Source organism: Typopeltis vanoorti, chromosome 7 (assembly GCF_054136105.1).
Source record: "Typopeltis vanoorti isolate ZY-2024b chromosome 7, IOZ_Tvanoo_1.0, whole genome shotgun sequence".
Lineage (NCBI taxonomy): Eukaryota > Metazoa > Arthropoda > Arachnida > Uropygi > Thelyphonidae > Typopeltis > Typopeltis vanoorti.
Window position 1 is genome coordinate 125,168,112 of NC_143555.1, and position 18,448 is coordinate 125,186,559.

The 18,448-nt window shown below is 37.2% G+C and overlaps 1 protein-coding gene across 2 annotated transcripts in view; it reads right to left on the reverse strand.

Annotated features, from left to right (window-relative positions):
* Window positions 1-18,448, reverse strand: part of LOC150105035 (2',5'-phosphodiesterase 12-like) — a 90,628-nt gene that overhangs the window by 40,461 nt on the left and 31,719 nt on the right. For both annotated transcript variants that reach the window (XM_090396109.1, XM_090396110.1), the window contains 2 exons: window positions 8,276-8,435; window positions 4,117-4,249 (listed from right to left, as the gene is read on the reverse strand). In XM_090396109.1, coding sequence (XP_090252235.1) covers window positions 4,117-4,249; window positions 8,276-8,435 — 293 coding nt within the window. The remainder of the gene's footprint in view (window positions 1-4,116; window positions 4,250-8,275; window positions 8,436-18,448) is intronic.

Sequence of the window (18,448 nt, forward strand, 5' to 3'; positions counted from 1 at the left end):
TGGGAAAACTGGCTGACCTTCAAGAGGCAGGCTAGGGAACTGTTCCAAAAATGTGGATGCGAAAGGGCCTACCAAAAACGCAAACGGCTGAGGGATCTCTACAGGGAACTCGGCTGGTACCGGACAAACGAACGGAGCGGAGTTCCCTGCGGAGATCTCATCAGACAAGTAGAAATAGAACTGCAGCAAGAGCGGCAGAGTAGAGTCGAGGACCTCGACTTTCGAACGAGACTCTATCTCAGACATTTGGAAACACCTTCCGCCGCATTCTACAACCAACAACGGGTGGCGGCTAATGATGAGAAAACGATTCACCAGATCGAGGAGAAGGGCCAGATTTTACGCTCAACCCACGAAATACTCGGTCACTTTCATCAGCAGTATATCGGTATCTTCTCTGACCGGCAGGGCACGGATGACTTCAGTGAGTGGGACGCAACACGTTTTCCCGATCATCTTAGTGCCCTGCAGGACAGGCCGATAACTGCAGCCGAATTAAAGGCCATGTACAGAATGATGAAAACAAAGAAGACCCCAGGGCCAGACGGACTGGGGATAGAATTCTATAGATCTATCTGGGAATTTGCATTGGCAGCGTTAATAAACATCTTTAACGAATTCCTCACTTCGGGAAACATCCCCGAGGAATTCGTTAAGAGCCACACCATCTTTATCCCCAAGAAAGACCGAGATCGGACTTTGTCGAATAACTGGCGTCCAATCTCCCTAACCAACGTAGACTACAAGATTTTTGCAAAAATTATCTGCACGCGCCTTAAGGGTGGTATCGCAAAAATAATAACAAGCTCACAGGTCTATGGGATCCCTGGTAGATCTATGGAATTCAATCTCTTTTTGTTAAGAGACTTGATCAAACTGGCCAAAGAGAAAAAATACCCCCTGGCACTTCTCTCCACCGACCTGGAGAAAGCGTTTGACAGCGTCAACCACAGGTACTTGCAGAACATCCTACTAAAAACAGGCGTGGGCCCGAGACTTCGGCGTACAATTAAAAACATGTATGCGGAAGCCACGACCCAACTATCTATTAATGGGTTTCTAACAGAACCAATCCGCATAAAGAGAGGGGTTAGGCAAGGCTGCCCGCTAAGCCCCCTCCTCTTCTCCCTAGTATTAGAACCCCTAATCAAAAGAATTGATAACACCCCCGCAATTAACGGTATTCCACTGCCCCAAGGCTCCAGACAATGCAAAATAGTGGCATATGCAGACGATGTAGTGGCTACACTCAGAGACTCTGAGTCCATCTATATCTATCTGCACACGCTGCAAAAATACAGCATAGTCAGTGGTCTTCGCGTTAACGCACAAAAAACCAAAATCAAAAGTTTCGGAAATTTCCATAGCACTGGACTTCCCTACGGTTTAACGCTACAGGCACAGCCTCTAACTATACTAGGCGTGCCCTTTTCAGACACCCTAGCACTACCAATCCAAAAATTGCAGGAGACAAGCAGGGAAAGGATAAGGCTGTTCAAACCAACCTTCTTCTCCTTTTATGGCAGAGCGACAGTAATAAAAACAATCGTCACCCCAATGCTGATGCACACTGTCAATATCACAGGCATCACACTGGCACAAGAAAATAAATTATCAAAAGAACTCCTGGATTTCTTCTGGAATGGGAGAAAACGCGAAGTAAAGAAAGAATATCTACAACTCAAACAGGAAGAAGGGGGTTATGCTCTGCCCGATCACAGAAGCTTGCTACAAGCAAACACGTTCAAAACCGTACGGAAGGCCTTAAACTCCAACCACATTTCTGGCCTACTAATTAGATATTTTATAGGACTTTTCCTCCCCCTCTTTGGGATCACGGACTATGCTGGACCCCGCGCAAGGGGGGTGCCCAAGTGGTACTGTACAGTAGTGAAATCGATCACAACACTCAGAGACAGAGGAATAGCAATCCTCACACACAAACCCAAAGCAGTATACTGGGATTTCTTCCAACTTTCCAGGCGTGATACACCCAATCTTAGTACAAATAATGAAATTCTCTTCAGAAACATCAAAAATAGCTGGGGACAGCCTTTTCATCGGGATCTAGCCTGGAGAATAGCCTACGGGCGGCTCCCGGTGAAACAGGTGAAATCCCGGTATGTACCTAACCCGTGCGACCCATTCTGCGATGTCTGCCGGGACGTGGAAACTGTGGACCACTTCTTTTATTTTTGCCCACCAGCCCAACGCATCTGGCGGAGACTCAGCACAGCATTGGGAATCCCCATGCTGACAGTAGAAGAGGTAGTACGACTACAATTCCCGCCACCAGTCCAAAAAACCCAAAAGTTCACTATCTTCCTAATCAATGTACTAAAATATCACATCTGGAAAGTACGGAAAAAATCCCAGGTACGAGACGCAAATTTAATGTATGCAAGAATAAGAAAAGGTTTCTTTTTCTACTTACCCAAATTTCTTGCACAAGAAAGGCACTTACTAGGAGACTTTAAATTTGTGAATCAATACTGCAAACCACCGATAATATGCTTTCTTATACAGGGACGCATCAAGCCCTGTATATCTCTTTAGAACCCAAAAAAAACCCACCATCCCCCCCCACCCCAGGAAAAAGAATAACCACTCTGTTTCCCCTAGCCACAAAGCTTTCGCTGGCACGGTTTCTTTACTCCAAACAAGGGGGGGAGAGCTGAGAACCCGGGCGGCGAAGGCTTACTGCGAGGCGGTGCCGCTCCTCGTGAGCGGCATCTCCCGGGCCAGTCTCTTCCCCATTCTAAGTCCCAGTGGTACCAGGTATACAAGTTCCTCAGTAAGTTCCTATTCATTCCTACTTACCGGACCTTAAGTCCCGTTATTTTAGATTTAAAATAAATATTTAAACAGGTCCTATTATTTACATCCTTTTAAAAAAAAAAAAAAAAAAAAAAAAAAAAAAAAAATATATATATATATATATATATATATTTACCTGGAATAAAAATAAGGATATATCTAGTAACATAAAAAGAACCTCCATTAATACTGGAGTAAATCATTACTTTAGATAAAATAATATGAGAACTATAGACAAAAGTCTATGTTTAACCTTTTCTGAACAGGTAAATTGAGATTACATGTTACAGACCAATTAGCCAATAAGGCTAAACAGGTTGACTGAGGCCTCTTTTTACCTCCTACTATCCTACTCTATCTTATATCATACTCCTCTTTTACTGTCTGCTGATCCTCAGCATGCTTTATTCTCCAAAGGCCAATGATGAGAGACATGAACTCCCATTCTACCTCAATAAAGGTAGAAACTAGTCTGGGTAGTGGCCCTTCCCTTAATGCATAACATTAGATATATCTGCAAGGAGATGTGTTTTGCATTATAGGAGATACTGAGACAGGAGTGTTGGTAGCTTGCTCCACCTTTGCAACGAGTTGCCCTGGTGTTGTACCACCTTAACCCAGTCCTGAAGATACTTTCAGGTGCAAACTTTGTTTGCTCACACTTGGATAAAGGATTAAACTAAATTTATTATACTCTAACCAAGTGAAAAATAAACTTTCAACTTCAAAAGTCTGATGAGTGTCTTTTTTTATCTTTCATGTTAGGAACAAGCTGAATAAAAGTTCACTTCAATGTTGCCAGAATGAAAAGACAGCTTAATATATAATGAAGAAAGTGGTTTAATTCTGGAGACATACCATCTGTATTAGGCCACTTAATATTAAGATTAATGAGGGTTTTTCTGATATCCTTCTGGCAAAAGATCAGAAAATGTATGTTTTGAGAAGCTCATGTATTGTAGGAGGTGATTTTATGTTTTATATTTAATGCTGGATATAAAACACATGAACAAGGAGATTTTTATGCTTAAGTTTATACTGTTGACTCACTTTAGTAAACTTACAGAGACTAAAGAAATAGTTTGTTACAGTAGAAGGTTTGCTACAGAGAATTTTCTTTAAGCATTGATGTTATGGGATTTCGGTTAGGATTTTATGGTAGTTTGTTCTAGTGAGAAAGCACTACAGTGGTGTTTGCTATAGCAAAAGTGCATTGTATAATGTGACAACTTAACAATAATGACATATAGAACTAAAATTCTTCAGAACTTATCAAAACATTTTGAAAAAACACCTTACCTGAAGAATGCTACATCTTTTAAGTAATCTTCTATATAAATCCTTATTTTTAAATACGTTAATAAAGATATCAGAAAAAATTGGTTTGGTATGTAGTGCCTCACCAAGATTAATACTCTGGTTACTCACAAGTCTGGAAAAAAAAAAAATTATAATTCATCTGCTATATGAATTATACTAAGTCATACATATAAATAAATCCTGCTCATCCACTTATGGCACAAACAGTTTCTAGATTTTGCAAACTTTATGTGGGATTTGATATAAAAACATAATAATTATTAGCTTTACAAATAACTTCCTGCCAGCTGCTCTTGTCTGCAGAAATACTTCTGAGATGAACATTCTAATCATATAAATAACTGCAAGAACGGTGAAGAGATCTGACATATTAAGTGGCATAAAACAGTAATAAGGAAATTTATGAAATTCTGTATAAACCTTTCAGAAGTTCATTACTCTCTATCATATCACCCCTCTTTCTCCTGTTTGCTAGGTTCTACAGACTACAAATTCTCACTCTATCTTCATAATCAGTATTCCACAATCTTGATATCATTTTTAGCACTCTCCTTACTGTATCAGAATCACTACGGAAACCAGGAGGCCAGGCTTTTGCAACTGCAAGAACGGTGAAGAGATCTGACATATTAAGTGGCACAAAACAGTAATAAGGAAATTTATGAAATTCTGTATAAACCTTTCAGAAGTTCGTTACTCTCTATCATATCACTCCTCTTTCTCCTGTTTGCTAGGTTCTACAGACTACAAATTCTCACTCTATCTTCATAATCAGTATTCCACAATCTTGATATCATTTTTAGCACTCTCCTTTGCACTCTCTTTACTGTATCAGAATCACTACGGAAACCAGGAGGCCAGACTTTTGCACGCAATAGTCCAGTGAGGTTATCAAGGCCTTGTAAAGAGGCAAAATGACTTCCTTATCTTTACATGTCACAATTCATTTCAGCATTGCCATTATTCTCTAAGTTGTATTTACAATTTTTGCTATATGATCCTTGAACTTCAACTTCCTATCTACTAAAACTCCAAGATTTCTAGACTCAGTTTATTCAAGCATAATCCGACCAATATAATAAGACATTGGATATCTAATCACACCAAAGTGCATGACCTTACATTTATTAACATTGAAATAACAGCCATTTTCACATGTCTACAATTCCAGCCTATTCAAATTATTCTGCAATTACTGCATATCAGCACTCCTGATTACCCTACCTATCTTTGCATCATCAGCAAAATAGCTGTATGTCAAATGTTAAATTCTTCCCAAGGTCATTAATGTACAGATTGAATAACAATGGACAAAGAACAACTGATCCCTGAGGCACACCACAGGCTACCTTGAATCTTGCAGACATACCCACCATATATGACTTTTTTGATATCTGTCAGTCAGAGATCCTCTTCTCCATGCCAATAATAATAATAATTATTATTTTATTATTACGGCCGACTCCAAAGAGTCCTTAGACTCAACAAGCCCTAATCATCATGTCAAGAACTATTCAGCATTTGCACAGTATCTATCATACTTTGCTTTGAACTTATTCATAGACATGGCACCCACAACAGACTCTGGCAACCTATTCCTCTCATTCACCATTCTCCAAGCAAAAAACATAGTTCTAACATCCTTGCTAACTACACACTTACTCAGTTTCCATGGATAGCCCCTAGTTCTCCACCACCAGTCCTGTTCTGAAAAATTTCCTCTGAATTAATTTTATAAAAATCCCTCAGTAATTTGAATGTCTCAATCATATCACCCTTTTTCTGTCTATCAACCAATTTCTGTAACCACAAATCTTCAACCCCGTTCTTGTAAGGTTCATTCCATAGCTCTACTACCATCTTGGTCACTCGCCTCTGGATCCTCTCCGCCTCCTCCCCATCACCAAGAAACCCTAGCACCTAGATCTGCATGCAGTTGTCAAGACAGGGTCTTATCAAAGCTCAATAAAGAGGAACAATAACCTGCTTGTCTCTGCTCATCAAAGTATTCTTCAGTAACCAAGTGATCTGCTTTAGCCAATTTTGCTATGTGCTCCCAAGTCTCTGGCTTCATCAATTTCCTGGAGTGTAGTTCCACCAGTGAGGTATACCGCTGATAATCTTTTCACATAACATGCATGATGCATAACCTTACATAAATTTAGTTTAATCCTTTATCCAAGTGTAAGCAAAGTTTGCACCTGAAAATATCTTCAGGACTGAAGTAAGGTGGTACATCCCTTGGCAACTCGTAGCAAAGGTGGACCAAGCCCTCATCACTCCTTGTCTCAGTATCTCCCATAATGTAAAGCACATCATGTATACTGTTATGCATTAAGGGAAGGGCCACGACCCAGACCGGTTTCGACCTTTATTGAGGTCTCGTCAGTGGGAGGCAGACCCAGAGTGGTGATACTAAGGCAGAAGCAATGGAGAGGTCATATTTACCTATACGAGTTGCCAACCGATGTAACCTTATTATTAAATTACTCTGGATTTAGAGAAAGATGTTCGAAGTTTATTTTGCACTTGGTTAGACTATAATAAATTTAGTTTAATCATTTATCCACATGTAAGCAAACAAAGTTTGCGCCTGAAAATATCTTCAGGACTGAGGTAAGGTGGTACATCCCTTGGCAACTCGTAGCAAAGGTGGACCAAGCTCTCATCACTCCTTGTCTCAGTATCTCCCATAATGCAAAGCACATCCTGATGTAATTAATTAGAAGAAACACACAGTGAAAATTATTACAGTAAAAAAAACATCCTGATGTGCTTTGCATTATTGAACATCATTGAGCTCCAAGAGGTATCTAAACATTCTGGACAATGTAATGCTTCCTACTTTGTGGTGATTCTATGGAACTGACCATTGTCTATTTCAGCAAGACAATGCACTGTGTCATAAGGCTGCTGCTGTAACTATATGGTTTGTCAACATATATGTTACCACAATTGACTGGCCTCCACAGAGCCCTGATCTCAACACCTGTGGGATGAAATGAAGCATAAGGTTAGGTCAACGGACATCTGCCCCACAACAGACCAGGAACTCATTCATACGTACAGGAAGAATTGTCCAAAATTCCCATTGATCTCTATTATATGCTTGTGGAACATAAGCCCTGTAGGATTGCTGTAGTCATCGCTGCGAAAGGAGACCCTACATATTAAGGTGGGCACTGTAGCTGTTTGTTCCTGACACTATGGTGTCTGTTAACTTCTTTCCAAGCAGTGTATATATATATATATATATATATATATATATATATATATATATATATATATATATATATATATATATATATATATATATATATATATATATATGGTGTCCAAATATAGTGTCTTACAACACCAATAAAATAGAATTCAGTTAACAACAAGATGGAGACTTCATTATGCAACATTCAAACTCATTAATCTCACAGTAAAAGAGAATGATTATTAAAAGAATCTCAATAATCACTCACTGAAATCAAAATTATTTCTGCTAGAAATTTGATATTTAAAGAAAAAAAAAAGGTTTTATAGGAATGTTTTGTAAATATAATGAATGAATCAGATAATACATTATTATCTGAAGACTCATCGCAAGAGGTCTACTACATTAACACCTGTACCTGTCATTAATTCTTGTCATATTTTGCTTTGAACTCATTCACTGACAAAGTACTGACAAACTGACTTTGGCAGTCCATTCTACTCATTCAGCATTCTCCATGAAAAAAATAGTCTTCACACCCTTGTTAACCACACTCTTATTTCATTTTCATGGATGGCCCTCATCCCCAGCTTTCCTCACATTATTCATGTATTGAAATATTTCTCCCGTATCAATCCCATATAAAAAAAAAACCCTAAGCAACTTATATGTCTCTATTATATGCCCCTCTTCCTTATTTGCCTATCAATCAGCAGTAGGGTAAAATTACTCTCAACTCTGCAGTCTCTCCTCATATGGAACATCCCATAGACTTGACCACCATCTTGGGCCTTGCCTCTGTTCCACCTCTTCCACATCTCCATCAATATGGTACACAGCTGGTAATTTGATGTGTTCTTCAACTAATACGCTATTCAGCAATCAAAAAAATAAAAATTTATATATTTTAAATAGCTGAAATGCACAAATTACCTGAATTTTGAAGTCCTATAAAAACAAGCAATTCCATGTGTATATTGAACTCCTTTTACAGAAAAGAAACCTTCAAATCCATATTCCTTAAATAATGGTAAGACAGTAGGGTAAAATTGTTTGCCAACCTCTTGTAAGCAGATAAGATCTGCATTGTACCCTACATTACAAACAAATAATTAAATAAGTAAATACACACATATATAAGGCTTAGGAATATATACATGTATATTGTGACAATTCAGAAACTTTTATATTTTTACATAATTTTTCACCTCTGGTTAACATTAGCCTTTATAATAAGATATAAAATTTTGAAATAAAATCAACATTTACTAAAATCACAGAAAATTTAAAACAAATCAGTGTATTTCCCATGCAAATAATTTTGAAGCTTGTGTAATTTACTAAACATTATTTTTAACAATGATGGTTAGTAAATAAAATAAAATTATCCATTATTGATCCTTAGAATTATCCTGACAAATCTGAAAATAAACCCCAACTCAACATCACCAGAGTTAAAGATCAGTACTATCAACGTAAGAAGCCTGAATGGCAAAGAAATGGAGCTAGCTGAGGAATTAGATAAGTACCAGATCGACATAATAGGGGTGACTGAAACAAAAAAGACAAAATCTGGTGAGATCTTTCTGAGCAATAAATACAAAATGTTATATTCAGGCATTGACAATCAAGGAAAAGAATGAGTAGCCACAGTATTCAACACAAAATACGAGGCAAATCTTCTTGAATTGCAGTCAGTTTCAAGTAGAGTAATGTGGGCAAATATGAGAATGGGGAACTGGACAATGAGACTTATTTGTGCCTATGGTCCCACAGAAGGTTCTACTAAGGTAGAAGTGGAGGAATTTTTTGATGCTTTAGAAAAAGCAACTGACACAATGAAAAATGAAAAGTTGGTCCTTGTTGGGGATCTAAATAGCAGAGTAGGAAATGATTGTGAGACATACAAAAATATTTTGGGAAAATTTGGAGAAAAAAGCAAAGCTAATAATAATGGCAAATATCTGTTGGATTTCTGCTCAGGACATGGACTGGTTATTACTAACACCATGTTCCAACATAAAAATGTGCACAAATTCACATGGAGAGAAGAGGCAAGAAATAAGAAAAGTCTCATTGACTATGTTATTGTTGATAGTGATGTTTTCTCCCTGGTGCAGGACACCAGAGTGTGCAGAGGATTTGAAATTGGAAGTGATCACTATTTAGTCTTGAGCAGGATAAAATTGAATTTCATATTGAAAAGAATAACATGTAAGAAAGTTTTAAAGCGAATAAAAGTTGAGCAGCTCTCAGATGTGAACTGTAGGCTAAAATACACAAAGATTATTGAAGAAAAAATGAAAGAGTTTGAGAACAGGAATCAAACCTTGGAGATTCAGTGGCAAACTCTGAAGAAAACATTGATTGATTCTGCCAGAGAGGCATGTGGTGAGGTTATCTATAAGGATAAAAAAATCAGAACTTCCTGGTGGACACAGGAAGTTAAAGAGGCAGTGAAGGAAAAGAAGAAAGCATATCAAAATTTCCTGTCAAATAAGTCAGCTTGTGCTCTTAGAGAACATAGAGACAAATGCAAGAATGCTAAACACTGTGTAAAACTAGCTAAACAAAAGTCATTGGAGGACTTTGGCAAGAATATAGAAAATAAATATCAAGAAGGTGGCAAAATATTCTGGAGGTTGTTGAAGAAGCTTAAGAATGTAGGAAAGAGTGCTGTAAAAGAAATTAGAGATGATAAAGGTGACATGAAAACAGGAGAAAAAGATATCCTTGAAGTATGGAGTAATTACTTTGAAAAACTGCTAAATGAAACAAGCAGTGACGACAGCACAGTGGTAAAAAACACTGACCAGGCATGCAGTTAGGAATACATATCCATACTAGAAGTAGAAAAAGCCATTAAAGGCTTGAAATGTGGAAAGGCAGCAGGAGTAGATGATATTCGACCAGAAATGCTGAAGTATGGTGGTATAAGAGTCTTACAGTGGCTGCACTGCATAGTTCAGAAAGCATGGACAGAGGGACGAATTCCCGATGATTGGAGTAGAGCTCTCATAGTACCCATATATACAAAGAGAAATAGAACTGCATGTGAGAATTACAGAGGTATTTCCCTACTGAGTGTTCCTGGCAAGATCTATGCAAGTATACTTGAGAAACGGTTGAGAAGAATTGTGGAAGAAAAGCTTGGTGAAGAACAAGCTGGATTCAGGCCAAATAGAGGCTGTCAGGATCAGATCTTCACTTTACGACAAATAGTCGAGAAAGCATGGGAATATAACAAAGATCTGTATTTAAGTTTTATCGATTTGGAAAAGGCGTATGACAAGGTGCCAAGAGAGAAGCTATTCAATATGCTGCAGTTATATGGTGTCAATGGGGCATTATATCAAGCAATACTTAGTCTTTATTTGAGTTGTAAGTCAGCAGTTAAAATTGAAGGAAGTACAGGAAGATGGTTTATTGTTAAATCTGGTGTGAGACAAGGGTGTACATTATCCCCTCTGTTATTCATTATCTATATGGATCACATTATGAATGAAAGTGGTATTAAACCTGGTATCAAAATTGGAGATGTTAATGTCAGCTCTTTGCTTTATGCGGATGATGTTATACTTCTAAATAAATCCGCTACAAGTCTGCAAGATTCTCTGACTAAATTGAATAGCTGTTGTAATAGATATGGTATGAAGGTCAGCAATAAAAAGACAAAGACAATGAAAATAGGCAGAATCATTGAAAATGTCAACTGTGTTGTGAATGGAGAACCTGTGGAACAAGTAAAACATTTCAGCTACTTAGGCACAATTTTTAGTGAAGATGGTAAATTAAATATAGAAATAGACAACAGAATCAGCAAAGCTGATATGGTGGGAAGTCAATTGAATAAATTCATATGGAATAAGAGAGAAATTAGTCAGAACACTAAATTAGCTGTATACAAGACAGTGTTCAAACCAGTTTTAACTTATGGATCTGAGAGCTGGGTCAGAAGTAAAACACTTGACCAAAGACTAGAGACCGCAGATATCAGAGTCCTGAGAAAGATTAGAGGCATGAACAGATGGCATCAATGGCAATATCATATTAAAAATGAGGATATTAGGAAAGAACTTGACATTGTCAGCATCCAGGAATGCATTAGCAGAGCTAATCTCAGGTGGTATGGTCACTTAAATAGAATGGGAGAGGAAAGATTAGCAAAACAAGTGTTCTCTGCCAGGTTGGCAGGAAAACGACCCAGAGGAAGACCAAGATGTAGGTGGATTGATACGGTACAAAGTGCCTTAGACGATAGAAATATAAGATCTGATAATGTTGGAGTCTTGACAAGTAACAGACTGACTTGGAGGAAAATTGTAGATAGGAAGTTAGTAATGACGTAATTTTTTCATGTAGTACTGTCATATCCTGTACACCACTTGAGGGTACATGGCAAAAATTTTATGATGATGATGATGATGAGAATTATCCTGTAATAAAACTTAAGTAGTTTTTAATGTACATCTTATCACAGGATAAGACTTGAAATTGATCAATTTCCTGATGTGTACTGCCAAGGGGTGTTAAGGTTACCATGACAGCACTACATTTAAGTTTTCATTATTATTGATCTCCTATCCACAATTTTCCTCCAAATTAGGCTATTACTTGTGAGCACTGCAATATTGTCTTAGAACATTTCGTTCTAAGGCATTTCTGATTAAATCAATCCACCTAGACTTTGGTCTTCCTCTGGGTCTCTTTCCAATCATTTGGCATTAAATACCTGTTTTTTGATAACCTTTCTCCACCCACTCTATTTAAGTGGCCATACCACCTTAGATTAGCTCTTTACATTTTTTATTTATTTATTTTTTTTTATCCCATGGTATTATTACACCCAGATCATAGAGGTCAAATTCATGCATTTTATAAAGCATCTTTTCTGGGTTGTTATAAAGTTCACATTTAAAAATATTCATACAAGTCGGTATAATGCAGTGGTGATGCTTTCTTGATGTTACAGATTTTACAGATGAGGAAGACTTTTATGCCATTGCTAAACTTGATTGGTCTTGTGTGGCTGGTCTTAAGGCAAGAGATCATGGTAGCGGCACAGCAATTAAACTTGGAGTTGATGGTAGCTCCTGATTTTTTTGCTGAATACCAGTGGTGAGTCATGTCCTAGAGAATCATTCTTTTTATGTTTTCTTTTTGAGTAGTTTTAAAAAGATCAAAATCTGTGATATCACTTGATGTTGCAGCCATTTATGCTACTTCATCTGCAGTTTCATTTCCCTTTAATCCCACATGGGATGGAATCCAGTGGAAAATTATTTTGGAATCCTTACGTAGTTTATATTTTTTGATATGTCTCTAAGTATTTCTTTATGGCTAGTGTAGCAGTTCTTAATAGTTTTAAGGGATGCTAAGGAATCTGTAAAAAATATAAATTCCTTTAGGTTTTGTTTATTCAAATGTTGCAGTGCTGTGTTAACGGCTATTAATTCTGCATGGTATGAGCTGCATCCCATACTGTTGGTTGTTTTTAGTTCTATATTTTGAGAGCCATAGATGAGCATGCCACTCCCAGAATTGCCATTTGGATTTTTGGAGCCATCTGTGAAGATCTTTATTGAGTCAGGGGATCCATATTTCACTATTTCTGCAAGAGCTAATGATCTCAAGATTTCAGGGTTTTCTAGGGTTTTTCCCTCATGTTTCTCTATTTCAAAATTAATAACAATATTTTTCTAGTCTTGATTTGGAGGAAATGCTAGGTAGTTGGCTATTTTATTTGGACAATCCAAGGGAATTTTATTTTCCATAAAGAAAAAGGGAAAAAAAAACACTAGAAAATTTTCTAAAAATCTTTTCATAATTAAAATTAATTTTTTTATTTATGCTGTGTCACATTTTCTATTTCTATACTACTTATGAATTAGTGATCATTGCAGATGCTCAGTCAAAAGTTGTATGCGATGTGTAGTGTGTATTCTCAAATCATCTACTCAAACCCCCCCCCCATCCCCAAGATTAAATCCTCAGTGTGCCACTGATTAAGAGTATACCAAAAATTAACAGAAAAGTAGGATGTTCTGTAGTTTCTACATATTAAGGACAGCAGAGTATGAATGTAGACTTTCAGTTAGTGAATATTCCCAATAGTTGTCTATCAAGTCCATGATAAATAATTAGAAATTTTAGCATGAACTGTGAGTTTTGATATACACGAAAGAACTTTGTTGACATTAAGTTTATATTTACTAATTGTACAATTTTGCCAGCCTGGTAAATAGATCATAAATTTGAACTCAACATGGGGGGTATGGGTGTACATAAATGTCTTCAGGTGAGGGTAATATATGACTTTTGGACATCAAGAAGAGAACATTCTTTTGATTTTTTTTTTTACATCAGTTCCACACGACATGACAGTGTCAGGTGTTTGCAAGTGGTTAGAAAGAAAAAAGAAATCTGTTGATGTTTCTTGAAGATCTGATGATTATATTATAATCATTGGGGAAAACAGCATGAGGAAGACTGTTCCAGAGAGCTAAGTTGTAGAGAATGAAGGAGGAGACGGAGAAATTTTCGATAAGAACTACTAAAGTGTGTATTGGTGTTGACAACAGCTTCTCATGTTTGTACATGAACAGAGAAAAGTGGATGAATGGTAATGGCCAATTCAGTGGAGCAGCACTCATGGAGATACCTACAGAAAAAACAAAATGCAATAATAGTGTCTATGGGAAAACAACTGGAGGGAGTTAAGAGAGAGTCATCAATTAAGCAAACTGCTCTCTTCTGAATACAATTAGACATTTCTGATGGAGGCCCTAGGTGTGCTGCCACAAAAGATAGTAGCTTGGTAAGAAGGCCACAATGCCCAATTCAGTCAAATGCCTTGGAAATAGAGTGACCACTTCAGTCTCTCCAAACTTTTCCATGGCCTGCATCCAAAGGTCAGTGAGGTTGACTGGATCTACTGTGGAACAAGAATAGCAGAGTCCATATTGGTGATCATTAAGTAAATGGTGAGTCTCCAGGTAGTGAAACAACTAGCTGTTGATGACCTTTTCCATTATATTTGAGAGTACTGAAGTCACAGCAATAGGGCAATAGTTTGATGGTTGACTTTTATTTCCCTTTTTGGGAACAGGCTGGATAAAAGCTTACTTCCAAGCAAGCTTTTACCATACTCATCTGGCATTTATCTAACAGTTTGAAAGCAAACTGTTAGATAGATGCCAGATGAGTATAATAACTTGAAAACACAGTGCAAAATGGGTATGAGTTATGAAACACAAGGTTTTAGTACAACTGGAGGAATACCTCAGGGACAGGAGACTTATTGGTATCAAGGCTACTGAGTATTTTCCTGATGTTCTTCTATTGAAATTTCAGAGGCATACAGTGGACAGTTCAGAAGAATGTGAAGAGATTTGCATTGCTCATCTATATAACAGCTTAAAGGAAAAAACTTTTATCTTTAGGAGCTTTACCACTGTACCATCAGGATGTCACAGAGGTGAAACATGAAAGGACAGAAGTTGTCTCCCACAGTCTTGGTGAGAGACCAGAAGGCCCGACTGCCATTTGAACAAGAGACAAGATTAGTACATTTGATCCCTGCCAAGTCTGCTTTAATGTAGAGGATTTCTTTTTTTATATGTTATGAGATGTAGCATAAGCTGAGTGAAAGAAGGGATTTGACTTAAGCCAGTAAACGCATATTGAATTTCTGGCTTGGACTGCTTTGGCACAATTGTGACAGAAATCCTCAAGGTTATCACAGTTGGCACTGTTGTTTTGCCAATTGTATGAGATTGAGAATGACTGGGAAGATGATCTGTAGAGAAGGAAATGTGAACAAGGTTACAGTCAGACTTGCCAAGGGAAGAGTTAACACAACTTTGGAGGGTGTACTGGTTAAGAATAGGTCCAGGGTGTTGGGAGAATGAGGAGGATTATGTGGAATTCTGGTGGGTTGATGAATAATTTGTGATAAATTGTTATTGACAGCCAACAGTTCTGCTTTTCTTCCAGGTTGGTCTCTTTGAAGTTGGAGAAGTAAAGCCAGTCTGAATTGTATATACTGAAATAACCAAGGAAGGTTATATCACTGTTAGGGTAATTAGACTGTCTGTGATTGCTTTCAGAGAGATAAACAGTCAAACAGGTTGGTAAAGTCACTGGAGTTAGGAGAATGGGAGAGAATAGCAAAGGAAGGCAATAAAGTGAGGTAAGGAAATCTGGAGGCAAGGCAGATCACATAAAGGGATTCCATGTCTGATAACCTTTGGAATGGAATATATGACCTCAAAAATGTACAATTCCTGCCTTTCTTACAAAAAAACATCATGGATATAATGAGGAAAGCCGATATGAGATACTGTCACAGAGGATGCCAATTGTGGTTCAGTGATGAATAACATATCAGGTTTGGATGTCTGCATGTTGTAGTAGTGCATATTACTGATATTAGAATCAAGACAACAGATGTTGGTAAAATCAATCTGGAAGTGTGTTTTTTTTTACATTTTTGGAGAATTTTTTTTTAACTACAGAGAATTTGCTTGAATTGGGTTTAGAATTTTTTATTTTATTTTTTATCTTGTCTATCATGGGAGTGAGCAAAATAATGATAACATTTATAGTGATGATTACCATTCTCACACAGGGAGGGAGGGAATGGCCAGGTACCCAATGTGGATACTTATTCGATGTACCTCAGAAAAATATTCAGAATTTCAAAGAAATATAGAACAGAAACCAGAAGACTTCTTAATTTCTAAGCAATTCAGGATTCATCTGATATCTTTCTTTCTTTCTTTCTTTCTAGTAAAAGTCCAAAGGAAATATGAAATAAGCTGTTCTTGGTATAGTGAGAGGTGATTTACCTTAGTGATGTATGCAGGACATGGAGAAAACTATTGCTAGGTCAGTTTTTTTTTCAGTAATCTTACAAGAATATCATCTATAAATGAACAAATGAGGAAACAGGGAAAGAAGAATTGCAAATAATGGCTTTACTAGAAGGTACAATACAGCTCCTATTTGACCAAGAGGCAAAGTTTCTGAAGTTTTCCATGTCTTCTCCCCCCCCCACACACACACAAGCTGTACTGAAGGCTAAGCATGAAAGCTGAAGTGTGTCTCCAGCCACTTGTGCTATGCTGACTTTTTTGGTTGAAATGGCTCGACATGCTTACTGGAGTGGATAGTGAGCAGGAATTTTGATTGGAACTGGTTTCATTCCAGCAAGAGATGTTTCGGTTATTCAGTCAGAGTAGGTACTTAGTTCAGGAGAGTAATACACATTATGCATCCCAAAAGAATGAAGACAGAAATCAATTCCCTTTGGCAATGTATTCCCAATGTCCAGTGAAGCTTCAGAGTACCAAGGGAAGACAGTATTCATAAAAGGAAAATTTGGAGAGGATTATGGTCTGAATTACCAAAAGGAGAGTTTAAGCATACAGTATACATGGAAGGAGAAGCGGATGGTTGGTTATAATTACTATAAAGAAAGATATTAATGAGACCAGTGTACTGTGTGTTTGATCCCAAATTAATCAAATTAACCTATCAGGATGAAAAACCAAAGTTCCGAGGAAGGGATAAACCCTACTGTCTTTCTATGAAGCAAGGTAACTCATCTTTGGTTGAAAAGCCATTAAATAAAGGCCCTATGCATTCCTGAATAAGACTCAAACAAGTAAGGGAGAGCAATTTTGTAACATTTTCACAATTCTGATACAGGGATATTGAGAAGCAGTTAAAAAAAGATCAATGGTTCTGGGAGGATTAATAGTCAGTGTGTTAAGGCAATTGCTGTCCTTGCTGATCTGGTTGGCAGAATGGATAACATCTTCACACTCCAAGCAACAGACTGTTGGTTTGACTCCCATAGAGGAGCATGGGTGTTTGTGAAATGTCTATAGATGAATTCCTCAACCATCCAGCATAAGATACAACTCAAGTAGTGTATTAGACTTTGCAGCAGCAGATGTAATCTTCATTATTTTAGTTTCTAAAGTTGGATGTGCCTGAGGATAGCATTACTGAAGTTTAGTTTTGGACTCGAAACAATTCGACATCATGTGTTTTGTTGTTGTTAAGGCCAGATGTGTGCTCACCAAATCTCGGAAATTTTGAGACCATCGCTCTTGTTTAGATGCAGTTGTTTCATGAAAGTTTTATGCTTCTTTAAATTTTATTTCATACCATACTCGTGTTTGATGTAACAGATCCTTTTCCAATCAATATTATGGAATGTCTCCAGAGCATGATTGGAAAGTGGGGGGGGTTTCCCCATGATAGATGAAAGAGATATGGTTTTTGTGTTTTCCTTCCTAGATATTAGGAAGGAAAACACAAAGGTTTAATTTTCATAGAGGGTTCAAAGGTAGTTTTGTTGTACTCTTGTAAATTTCTACATTTTCAGATAAATCTTTAATATATGGGATAGATATGACTTTGCTGAAAGTTATTGGTTTACTTTACCTTTTTTTCTTTTTAAGTATTTCCTCAATTTTCTTTTAAATATATATGTTTTTTAAAAGGTGGATCTAAAAGGCAGATCCACAGTAATTCTATTTTGAGTTCATTTTCAGTGGAGTAAATTGCTACTGCTTTATTTTTGTTTATTATCCCTCATTTCTATGTTTGGCTGTGATAGGGTCTACAGATACCGCCTGTATGTACATACAAGGTGGTATGTGTAGGTTTGTGATAAAGACTAAATAATTGGCAACCTGACAGAAGGCAAGTTATGAGTGTATCTAAGAACAGTAAGGAGTTTTGCTTTTCTACTTCTACTGTGAATTGCATGCACTCATTTTGTTTGCTTAAAGGACTATAGAAAGTGTTTAAAGGTTGCTGGCTGGGAAGAACCCAAATTATGAATACATCATCTGCAAATCTAAACAGAAACTTAGGTTTTAAAATTGCAGATTCAAAAGATTTGCTTCCTGCTAGAAAATTTCCATATAGTAGTCTGCAAGGAAGGGAAGATAGATGAACAGCCATGGAAGAATAAAATAAAACCTAATAAGGGTTCTTACATCATGTCTTGAAATTCATCTATCATCTAAAACAGTGCTTCCCAAACTTCTGGATGTCAGGGCCCCCTTTGCAAAAACTAAAATATTTCAC